This window comes from Alosa sapidissima, chromosome 8, assembly GCF_018492685.1.
Source record: "Alosa sapidissima isolate fAloSap1 chromosome 8, fAloSap1.pri, whole genome shotgun sequence".
Lineage (NCBI taxonomy): Eukaryota > Metazoa > Chordata > Actinopteri > Clupeiformes > Clupeidae > Alosa > Alosa sapidissima.
In genome coordinates this window covers 20,783,914-20,796,413 of record NC_055964.1, presented here as the reverse complement: position 1 = coordinate 20,796,413, position 12,500 = coordinate 20,783,914, and the positions used below count along the sequence as shown (strand labels likewise).

At 45.2% G+C, this 12,500-nt stretch overlaps 1 protein-coding gene across 3 annotated transcripts in view; it reads left to right on the top strand.

Annotated features, from left to right (window-relative positions):
• Nucleotides 1–12,500, top strand: part of grid2 (glutamate receptor, ionotropic, delta 2) — a 324,417-nt gene that overhangs the window by 235,245 nt on the left and 76,672 nt on the right. For all 3 annotated transcript variants that reach the window (XR_006033507.1, XM_042100271.1, XM_042100272.1), the window contains exons 9-10: nt 3,886–3,987; nt 11,873–12,070. Coding sequence is in view for 2 of the 3 variants with exons in the window: in XM_042100271.1 (XP_041956205.1) it covers nt 3,886–3,987; nt 11,873–12,070 (300 nt within the window). In the remaining variant the exon portion in view is untranslated. The remainder of the gene's footprint in view (nt 1–3,885; nt 3,988–11,872; nt 12,071–12,500) is intronic.

The following is a 12,500-nucleotide window of genomic DNA, read 5'->3' as shown; positions in this document are numbered from 1 at the left end:
GGTGTACTTGCTGAAAGCCAGTTGGGTTTGGCTCGTGGCAGTGGAGCTGAGCTGGCCCACGGCGCACCGTCTGGCAGGGGCCCCAGACTCCATGCCACTCAGTCCATTACACGCCACTAACGCCGCTTTAATAACACGCGCCTTCACACCGCGACTCCTCCCAGAGAGGAAAAATAGACCCAAAGCCACTGCACTTACTCCCCCATCTTGTCAAGAGCTTTGCAGTCAAGACAGAGAGAAAAAGAGAGAGAGAGAGAGAGAGAGAGAGAGAGAGAGAGAGAGGAAAAAAAAACGACTGCTGGAGTGGACCATTAAGTGAGATGCAATGGAGTTTAGTGAATGGATGATTTGCATAACATAGTGAGTTGAGGATGAGATGGTAAGCTTGTCGTGTGACGGTCCATAAGCCGTGATCGCGCCGGGCCATATGTACAGTAGCCGCTCAAATTCCATTACAAAAGCTCATCTCTCAGGAGGTGCTCAATATCACCTGCAGCGCCTCTCCATAAAGCAAGAGAGCGGCCGGTCCCCCTGTCACGCTCAAATCAATTCTAGCCACTTAAAATTCAAGTGAGACTCTAGCTCTGTGTGCGCGTGTGTGTGTGTGTGTGTGTGTATGTGTGTGCATGCGCGCGTGTGTGTGTGTGTGTGTGTGTGTGTGTATGTGTCTGCATGCATGAGTGCGTGTGTGTGTGTGTGCATGTGCATGCGTGTGTGTGTACTCATGGTCTCTTGCCCCCTGGCTCAACATGGCTGTGCCCTTTAATCTTGTTGACCACTGTGTTCTATTATTAATCCTCCCTCAGATTCTGCTGTGGAGATCCATTTTAAAGGCCTTCACAGGTTTACGTTCAAAGAGCTTTCAAAGAGCATGTCATTCTCACAACATAGTGTCCCAATGTGACTTGGGACAGTGCTCATTCAACTTACTTATAATCAGGGGCAGGCCTAACAGTGTTAGAGTTCTTAGTGATCATTTACTTTGGTCCCCTGCCAACCATTTATTATAATGGTCAATGATCACCAAACTAAACACAACCACAATTAGCTTGGGTATAGTAGCAAAATGGCATTATTTTTTTGTCATCTAATACCCATTTATTTTGTGTTCTTTTGTCATCCTGATTTATTTTGTGTTCTTTTGTCATCCTTTTTTGTCATCTAATACCCATTTATTTTGTGTTCTTTTGTCATCCCCCCTTAGCTGTTGTAAAATTAGTGTAGCCTACGGACTCGAGTGGCTTATTGCTTTTCTAAAACTGTTACTATAAATACCTGGCAAAGTTTCATAAAGTAAAGGCACAGCAACGGGAAATGTTCTTCTGCTAAGAAATATATTTCCTCTATCTGAATGGTGGCTTTAACTTTTGTATCAAGTTGTGGTAGCGCAGTAATATAGAATGAAATGCGGCCAAGGAGTATGTTCATGCTTTCATGCTCATGTTTCATCTGCATTTTACAACGGCATTGAACGCAATTCAGCCAATCACAATCAAGGACTAGAACTATCAGTTTTAGACATATATATATATATATATATAAATATATGACTGCACAATACCATTTTTTTCATGCCCCATACCGATATGACAACCTTGAGCATCTGCGTGTATCAATGTCATGTCTTTTTCCCTCTATTTCATGCGATAACAGCTCCACTACTTTACTGTGGAAAGGTCTCTGTATGACCGCATAAAGCACCTGTAAGTGCAAGCGAAACAAACAGGGGAAAATGAAACATGGACATAGGCAGATAGCGTTTGCCATGCTCCCCAATGCTATGTCAAATAAATGTTCAATTGAGCTCCTATTATGTTATCATGTATAGCCTATTCTTTTTGCGTTGTGAAGCAGAGGGGAAATAATTCTGTGTGAGTTCTGTCTTGAGTGTTTGCACGTAGTTATCTGCTTGGTTATAGCCATTCATTCATTCAGTATTGTATCAGAAGCCTTACCGCAGCCATTGATCATGTGTGCTAATATAGCATGAAAAAAACAGTGTAGCAGTAAAACAGTAGAGAAAACATTAGGCTGTGTACAATAGTAGAACAGTAGTAAAACAGTAGTAAGCAGTAGTGGGCAGTCAGTGCTCAAAAAACATGGACATGGAGAGGGTGGAGAGGCAGACAGACTAAGCAGAGAAGTCTATCTCTCCTCTTCCCTTTAGAGAGGCATTCTACAGTTCAATGGCCCTAGGAACAAATGACTTCCTCAGCCTTTCAGTTGTGCATGGCAGTGAGCGAAGTCTCCAGCTGATCAAGCTCTTTTGGTTTTTGATTGTGCTGTATAGTAGACATATGGGTTGCGTGTGAGAGATAGATAAATACAGAGATATATCTCTGTGTGCATGTTTGAATGTGTTTTTTGTGTCCATGTGTTTGCTTGTGTTTGTATGTCTATGTTTGTTTGTGTGTCTGTGAATATGTGTGTGTGTGTGTGTGTGTGCATTTCAAACAGCGGAAAAATCTGGGCTGCCAAAGTTTGCATCTCTGTTGTTGTAGTACCTAATGGCAAACAAAAACTCTTCATTCCTGCATGATAAACACCTCCCTGCCTAGAGAGCCCTGCATTTCCACTGGAGGTGGCATCAAACCCAGGTGGCACACAGCAGGGATAGGAGTGTATGGAGGAGAGAAAAAAAAAATTAAGTTGTTTTTCTAAATGCACTGCCTCTCAGTGTACATATGTTTCCTTGTTTTTCATAATGAATTTTAATATGACAATATTTGTTTTTATATAATGCATGCTACTTTTGCAGCCATGTGGCTCTGTATACAAGCCATGCATTAGCAATGTATTTATTTCATATCTTGTTATGAATTTGACACAACCCCTCGTGCTCCTTGTGGCATTTTCATAAATATTCATTTTGAATCTGTATGAGATCATGTTACATCTGATTATTCAGATGATAAACGTTGAAAGCTAGAAAAGACACAGAATGCTAAGCAGGAGATTTTGTGTCGCTAAAGAAACTCCACAGTATACACAGATAAATCTGTATCCTTATAACACAGTAGTAGCACATATATTACATTGTAATAAATACGGATAACTGGTACCTCCACCACTATGTCTTCAGTTTTACTTAAAAGGATCTGTTTAGTGGTTTAGTCACCCCTCTCCATGATTAGTGACAGAATAAAGCTGAATTGCTTTGAGAGTAAGTCTGCGAATGAGGGCACAGGCAGAGCAAGCATGGAAAGCAAAGCCGTTTGTTTGGCGGGGTATTCTGGGCCTTGTAACAGACCCGTGGAGCTCGGGGAGAAAAAAGGGCCCTAGTGGTGCAGATGTTCCAGCTCATTAAGCGTGTGGCGATGCGCTGCTTTTCCCCCATCCAGCCCCGATGCAATTGGGTTCGGGACCCCACCCCCACCCCCCAACACGCACACAGACACATACCCCTGACTCATGTTCTAGCCGCCTCCCGCCAACTGGCAGAAATGAGAGAGTGATAGCTGCACGTCGCCAGGCAGGCCGATACTCAGCAGACCCAGCCGGAGGCAAACATCTGACACACACGCTCCTGTGACCAAATCATGCCACAGATCTCTCCGCTCACGAGTGGACACGTACAAAAGGAAAAGTGGGGGACAATAAAAGCCTGAGGAGCAGCCATTTTTCAGATGTTTACTGTGTCTTTCCCAACTCTGATTTATAACACACAGATGGAATTGTTAATTACTAGCGTCATTTTCAGACAGAAATCTCTAGGGTTTGTATTTGTATTTTTTTTCTCTCATGTTGGGTTTGATGAGTTTTCACCACTGACTGTGTCTTTGATTTGATCTCTTTCTTTTGACCTTACATCTGTTTTTGTGTGTGTGTGTGTGTGTGTGTGTGTGTGTGTGTGTGTGTGTGTGTGTGTGTGTGTGTGTGTTTTAGCTGGCCACTTGGGACCCCGTGCACGGCCTGAACGGGACCCTGACAGACAGGAAGCTGGAGAACAACATGAGGGGCGTAGTTCTGCGAGTGGTGACTGTCCTGGTAAGACCCCCCCCCCGCACTGGAGAGGGTTTGTTTTTCGGATGTGCTCCAACTTTCATAGGCAACGCCGCACTGCACCGCGCCACACCTGCTGAGCCAGCTACTTTCCCCCTTCCTCGCTCTACGAGTCCACTTCCTGAGTCTGAGTCCCCACTCTCACATGTGCTCATTAGCAAACCAAAAAAGTTGCCATGCTGGGGCTGTTTCCTATTTACTGAACCTGAAATCCTCTCTTCAGTGCCTGCACTGGGTCTGCCATCTTCCCCATCCCTAGACTACTAATGCATTCTGGGAATAGTATTCCAATTAGCACCCTGGTGCTCAGACTCTCCCAGATCCCTTTCCTTCCCTTTACCCTCCAATTGGAGCAGGGGGAGAGAAAGTGGCCACTGGAATAAGGCAGGCGGCCTATCAGTTCATTACGAGCCATTTGGACGCGGGAATGAATTGAAACCCGGGGAGCGGCGCTATATTGAGATTTGAGTTCAGCTATCTCGCCTCCAGCACTGATTTGAGTGAGTCCCTGGAGTTCTTTAAAGATTCAGCGCTTTAAATTCTTCATATCCCCCCTTTGATGTCGGCGCTAGAAGAAAGAGATGATGCTACCACTTTGCAGCTCCTTCTCTCCCTCTGTCTCTCACCCTCTCTTTTTCACTTTAACTTTCTCCCCCCTTTTGCTCTTTCCCCACTCTGATGTTCTCTGGCCTGTCAGACTGAACTTTGAGTTTGTCAGGAGTACTCTTAGCTCCCGCAGGGACAATGTTGGGGGGCTGAGAGAGGCTCCACCTGTCAGCGCTGTGCTGTATTTTACTGTAAGTGCAGGGTGGTTTTGCCCCCCCCCCCCACCTGTTCTGTATGTAAACACAACAACAACAACAACAACAACAACAACAGGAACAGCAGCACAGCAGAGGGCTTCTCCTCCTTCATCTAAACGATGCTGTTTATGGAGACACTGGGTGCTAATTAACACCAGCTGTGAAAATTGTGCTGCAGCCCGGAAAGAACATAGGACTTGTAGTGGCTGCTGATGTCTGGTCTCTGGTGTTGCTGTTGTCTGGTCATGCTTTGAATATTTCAACTTGTTTTACACAATTCCTTTGTGTCTTTATGTTCAGCATATACAGGTCAGTATCTTAGCCTGACTTTGCTAAACAGCAAGCTTTCACTTGATGTTAGCCTGGCATCGCTAAACCACAGGCTTTCATTAGATGTGTTGTAGTTAGCACTTCCTTAGTAGCGAGTCATTTAGATTAGCTTATCAATCACAGGCAAATTGACAGAGGAGACAGCTAACTGGATTAGCTTGTACACACTCACTGAACCTAGAGGCCCAGTACCCTGAAGAGGATAGGCACAACATCGTATTCACTACGAGAGACTACAGTGTGACTGGAGAAGTTTTAGCAAATGGATCTGTAAAAGTATTTGTAACCTTTGATAGATTTGCCTGAATTTTGGCATCCCTGTGAATGTTCCAGGGTGCAGACATTGTTGTACTGTAAGGTTAGCTGGTTTGCAAATGACAGTGCTTCTTCTTTGTCATCTTCCAAAAGTACTCCTCACAGCTCACTGGTTAGCCGGGTAGAAAATGTACTGGGCCAAGTGACTCTCAATCAAGGGTTTTTATATATAAAAAAGTAAGCTGTCAACATATAGGGAGTCTCCCCTTCTCTGGAATTGTGTGTGTGGAATATATTTTTTTTTTTTTGTACTCACTCACTCACTCACTCACTCATCTCTCTCTCTCTCTCTCTCTCTCTCTCTCTCTCTCTCTCTCTCTCTCCTCTCTCTCTCTCTCTCTCTCTCTCTCTCTTTCATCCCTCTCTCTCTCTCTCTCTCTCTGTCTCTCTTTCTCTCTGTGTGTCTCTCACACACTTTAATAAATCCTGGCTGATGACGGGTGTGTTTCTCTCTCTCTCACACACACACACACATACATACACACACACAGACATTCAATGCTCTCTCTTTTCCACACTCCCAAAAACAAACATACAAAGGTGCATGCTGTGCACTATGCTGTGTGTGTGTGTTTGTGTGGTTGTAGATCATGTATGAAACACACACAAGTAGATACAGCTCTGGAAAGAAATTAAGAGACCACTGCACCTTTTCCGGTAACACTGTACGGTAAGGGTAGATGATTTATCATGAATTCATGCATGAATTAATTAATGATTAATGCATTACTTCATTCCTTTATATCTTATGAATCATCAAGAATTGATGTGAGTTCAAAGTCTCTCATTCATGACCGCATGCATGAACAGCACATCAACTAAAGCATTAGTTATGATGGGTACATTATTCTGATTTATGATTTCTTAAGCATGATCATCATGATTACATGAATTTAAGGTTAATTACTCATGATTTTATCATGTTTGTGGCCCCTGAACTAAAGTATGAACAATGGCATGTGTTTAGAGAACTGCACAAGTTGTGTTCAAATCAGAATTTGAGCAGTGATGACCACATTTTTGGCAGAAAAGGAAATCATCATGATCATTCTTAATAAATCATAAATCATAATGATGTGCCCCCCATACTTACTGCTTTAGTTGATGTGTTGTTCATGTATTAGGTCACGAATGACAAACTATAAACTCACCTAATTTCCTGATGATTCATGAGATACTAAGGAATGAAGTAATACATAAATCATGGATTAATTAATGCATAAATTCATGATGATTCATGTACCCTTACCGTAAAGTGTTACCCATTTTTCTGATGTCATCCTATGGTTGCTGAGTGACATTTGAATGAATTGATGGTCATATTCAAAATTAACCTGTTGAGGAGTGAATTCTTTAAGACAATGCCGTTCCCCAGAGAGTGAATTATTTTCCTGGCTCCTTCTAGAATTCTACGCGAACGTTCTATAGTTCCAGTGTTCTTAAAATTGTTTAATGGCAGAAAAGTCCCTGAGGGTAATTGTTGCGTCATGTTATAGAACCTTTTTCAAAAACGTTCTAATCACATATTTGTGATCGTACTCCCAGGGGCCCAGCTGCATCTGATCACATATTTGTGACCGTACTCCTCAACAGGTTAAGAGACCACTGCAAATTTGAATATGACCGTCAACTCATTCAAATGTCACTCAGCAACCGTAGGATGACATCAGAAAAATGTGCAATGGCCTCTTAGTTTTTTCCAGAGCTGTGTGTGTGTGTGTGTGTGTGTGTGTGTGTGTGTGTGTGTGTGTGTGTGAAAGAGAAAGAGAGAGAGAGAGAGGCAGAGACAGCGAACTGTGGGCTCTGCTTTTCAGTATATCATGGATGATACAGCTGAGATGAAGCCTGGCACACTTCTCCCTAAGACTTGAGGATAATAACATCACTGGAGTCTTATTTAAAGCGGGGCGGCAGGCACAAGGCAGCCGCCATTGATTTGCTGCCTGCCCCATAGAGACCGTTTCAGCCGTGATCTATCTGGGTGTAAAATTGCCATTTCTAGTTGTGCGGTGTTATTTTAGAAAACAACTGCTTTAAGGGGGGAGAGGAAAAAACCTAATAAAAATAGCAGTGAATGTTTCCTTACTCAGTGTGTGCCAGTGGATTGCAGGGAAGTGTACTGTGAGAGGCATATGTTATGGGAGCTTGGGACTCTTACAACAGTAGGAGGTGAGACAGGGTGGAAGGATAGACTATTATTTTGGAGGTCGATATATTTGTTTTTTTATTTACATGCCTGATTTGTTTATGTCAGAGCTTAGGCGGAGGGACGGAAAAGAATAAGAAACACATGCCCACTCTTTCCTGGCATCAGGCGGAAACACTTGGCTGTATGTCACCCTGTGGATTAGTCGAGCCGCACCAGCCCCTGAGACTTGGGCGGCGGGCTGTGCCACACGTCAACGCTGCAGCTTTGCCAAGCTGCCAAGCAGTCCCCCTGACCTACCACCACCGCCACCACCTCCCCACCTCCTTTTTTCCCTGCCACCTACGTCCCCTTCTCCTTCTCCATCCCCATCCTCACCCCCACCCACTCCCTGAGGCCCTCCAGGTCTGCGTGAGCCTGGATAGGCTCCAAGGCGCGAGCGCGGCCGACGGGCTGCCGATTCTCGGTGGAGCTGATGCAGAGCTTGTCAGGCCTGGTGCTTGACTGTGTCACTGTCAGGATGGATAACGGCAGCCTGCTCAAGTGCCTTTGAACATCCTGGAGGTCTCCCAGCTGATACCAGCATTACGCGCACACACACACACACACACACACACACACACACACACACACACACACACACACACACACACACACACACACACACCTATTCACTTATTCACACTCCAATACACAAACAGGCTTCAGCCTCTTCCACACACACATCCATGTAGCCTTGCACTGCACACATGAACACACCCGGACACGCTTTCGGCATGCACATGAGTATCACACTTTCATGCACAGACATGCATGAAGACACAGGCGGGTGGAGAGTGCTGTGCACTCAAGATGGCGATTACGTAAAAAGCGTGCTTCACACAAGCACGTCTGTAGTTCCTCGCACTCCCTCGCTATCGATTTCCCCTTCTGCTTCCCAGATTGTCCTCGCGATCCGTGCAAATTTGAATCACTGCGTGTGTAGTTGTGTGGAAGGAATGGCTTTATAACGAGGGGCTGATCAATGCAGAGCCCAGCCTTGCGCATGGGAAATGCCACTTTTCTGTACCCTGCCTTTATTAACTTAACGGCTTTAACTAACGCCATGGAAATCTATGTGATAATTGACACGATAAAAGAGAGGAAAGGTTGGAGAGAAAGAGACAGAGTGAGGGAGTTGTGTGTGAAAGAGGAGAGGAGAGAGTGATAGAGAAACAGCGCTGCACAGAAGGGCTGAGTTGGGTTGGGCTGGGCTGGGCTGGGCTGAGTTGGGTTGGGTTTGGTTGGGTTGGGCTGAGTTGGGCTGAGTTGGGTTGGGTTGGGCTGAGTTGGACTGGGCTGAGTTGGGCTGAGTTGGGATGGGCTGAGTTGGGCTGGGCTGGGCTGGGCTGGGCTGGGCTGGGCTGGGCTGAGTTGGGCTGGGCTTGGTTGGGTTGGGTTGGGTTGGGCTGAGTTGGGCTGAGTTGGGTTGGGTTGGGCTGAGTTAGGCTGGGCTGAGTTGGGCTGAGTTGGGTTGGGCTGAGTTGGGCTGGGCTGAGTTGGGCTGGGTTGGGTTGGGCTGAGTTGGGTTGGGTTGGGTTGGGCTACATGCTAGCTCTCTGATGGCAGACAGGTGCAGAGGAAGGTGAGGCTGGAGGTCCCTAGCTCAGTCAGAGGTAGCAATAATGGGGAGCGCTGTGGCGGTGGTGGTGATGGTTGTGGATATGAGTGTCTGTGTGCATCTGTGCATGTGAGTGTGTGTGTGTGTGTGTGTGTGAGGTGGGGTAGGGGGGTTAGTCTGATGGATAGCCTCTCACTGCTCCAGTGGGAGTTGGCATGCATGTCCACTCTCGCGCTAATAGCTTATTGAGCGACGGGGGCCGGCGAGGATTAGAAAGCACTGGCTTAATGTGCGCACCGCGTGCAGTCAATAACGCCCCCTCTACAATAAATCTGCCTGACATATTCCCAGAAACACACCCGTCATCAGCCAGGATTTATTAAAGTGTGTGAGAGACACACAGAGAGAAAGAGAGACAGAGAGAGAGAGAGAGAGAGAGAGAGAGGGGATGAAAGAGAGAAGAAAGAAACAATAAATTTCCTAAATTTTCTCGCAGTAGGACTCCTCTTGCCCACGCCGACGCCATGTAGTGTTTCCATGACGATTAGAGGGTGGTTAGAAGCCTGCCACTCTAGTACTCGCAGGGTAATGCTCCAGACTCTCTCAAGAAGTCTAGGGTCTATGGGGAATGGTGTGTGTGGGTGTGTGTGTGGGGGGGGGGGGGGGGTATGGGTGGATTGTTGTTGTGTGAATGGTGTTCTCGATGCTATAGTCAGAGTTAATGCTGTCAGTAGAGTGTTAAACAAGGCCATTACTGCCACAGGACTTGGAGCACCCCTGTGTTTTGCCCCCCTCCCACTCGCCCTTCTCCCCCCGCCCCCTATCGCGACTAACAGACAGGCGAGGCGTGCGGGTGCCCTAATGTTCCACATTATTTTCTGTTTAGAAAAATTGAGTGCTTTTGGAGACCTGTTAAGCAAGGTAAACTAGTGCTGAAATGGAAGTGAAAGCTTTCTGCCCACTGCAAATGGGAGTCGCAGTGGTGCTTGCCTGCTCTGCAATAACATGTGTAGATGAATGGTTTTATATGGTTTTCATTAAAGGGCTTGTTTTGTGACCAAGTTTTGGTACAAATTACACTACAGGTATTTTATTTTAATTTTCTTTTTTATATACTACAGGTATTTTTTTTATTTTATTTTATCCTCTCTTCTCCCTTCATGTTCTATTCTGTTCATCCTCTCTCTTCTCTTCCTCTCTTTTGTAACTGTGATGCTGTGATCCATGCTAAGCAAAGGCTGGTCAGTTTGCTATCGTCTGATCTTTGATCTTCCCTTGAGCCTGTTTCTCATTGCGTTGCCTTTGTATGTGTGCCTGCTGCAGGGCCTTCATTCCCTCTCCCTCCCACTGCTGTTGCCCCTATGTCTCCAAACTGCCAGCTCAGAATAAAAACAACCTAAATAATTGATGCCCCCCCACGCAGTTTACTCCTGTTTTGCACCTATAGAGCAACTGTCAGTTTCCTTTAGCATCCAAGTGAACGCTGTTGCTGACCTTCTTCAGAATTGACTGGAGTTGGAGTAGCCCTTGGCGGTGTTTATTTTGTGACCTGGGAGTCAAACTCCGTTACCGTGGCTGCCCTCGGAGCAAAATGCACTCTCCCCCTTCCTAGGGAATCTTCCACATCCCGATTGATGGCAGGAGGGGCAATTTACTGTGCTGGTGAAACAGTTGAGCGAGTGTTTGTATTGGAAAATGTCAGTGTCCAAGATTCGCGCCATTGTGTAAGTGTCAGGTTACACTCTCTTCTGTTCACAGCCTCACATTTGGCTCATATATGTCAGGCACTTAGTCAGATTAAAACCATAATTGCAATGCCCTGGTATAGAAGAATTTTGTTTCTGATTTTTAACCACTGTTCATAATGTCTGCAGTAAAAAAAACACATACACACATAAAAACAAGAAATTCTTGAAATGTTACTATCCCTTGGGTGCACTAAAGAGGATATGTGAATAATGCATTAGGTAAAAGCAACATCAAGAGCCAAGTTAACTAATGTTTTGATAAATGCCATACCAAAAATAGAAAGCGAAGAGAACAGCTTCATTTTTAAACTGTAAGCAATATTCGACTGACACTCTCAAAATGGTCGTTTTGACAAGTAGGACCATCAGACCAAGCTAAAGTAGTAGGTTACTCTGGAAAGAAAGGGCAAAGTCCACTGATAAGGAGGGAACTTATCAAAAGTACCCAAAGTTTGTTCGCTCAGAATCACAGATAGGGCTTGAGGGTGAAAATGACCGTCCATTGAAGTAGGCTGTGAGGGATTTGCAGTGCAGCCTCCATAACGTTGCCCCCTCTGCGTGAAAAGGCAAAGCATGGCAGCCAGGCCCTCAAAGAAGAGCTTAGACACTGTGGCAAGAAGCAGACGATACGTCTGATCAGCTGTGGATAATGAGAGGTGTTGCGTTCTCGGACTCCTTCGGACTCAGATGGAGTTTAAGGCCCTCTCTCCCCTCGTCTGAGTCAGCCACCAGTGGAGTGTTTGATCTCAGTAGAGGATCAAACACTTAGCGAAAAGATTAGGAGTGGAGTTGTATAGCCAGTAACAGGCACAGCAAGGTGCTTTGAGTTTGTGAGAAAGCCCTGTGTGACTCTGACATTGAAAATAGATGCTAAAGAATATGGCTTCCGATTACAACCGTAGTATAATGCTTTGTTTTTTATTTGCAGGAGGAGCCATTCGTGATGGTGTCGGAGAACGTCTTGGGGAAACCCAAGAAGTACCAAGGCTTCTCCATCGACGTCCTGGACGCCCTCTCCAACTACCTCGGCTTTAAGTACGAGATCTACATCGCTCCAGATCACAAGTACGGCATCCAGCAGGCGGACGGCACGTGGAATGGCCTGATTGGAGAGCTCGTCTCCAAGGTAAGAGCAAACTGACCTCATGATTAGACATCTGTCTGGATGTGTGGCTCTGTACCAACCTGTAAACTCGATAGCTTTGATTTTTTTAGTCATGTGAAAAAATCAGTGGATGGCAATTGCAATGCTAAAAACTGTATTTATGCTAATTTGACTGAGCTGCATAATGCTGTTTCTTCCATCCCAGTTCTATTATTTTCCACTATTATTACTAATATTAGTAATGCTGTATGAATGCTATTGATTTTATTCTGACTTGACTGTGCTGATGCACTGCTAATACTGGTAACAAGACAGAAATACTGATGTATGATTTTTTGTATGACGGAGCTTACGGACATTATTAATAATGCCAACAGAGCAGTACAAATACTTTAGCTTTTTTTGTCTGACATGACAGAGTGAAGCACATTTGTTGTGATATTCACCAAAA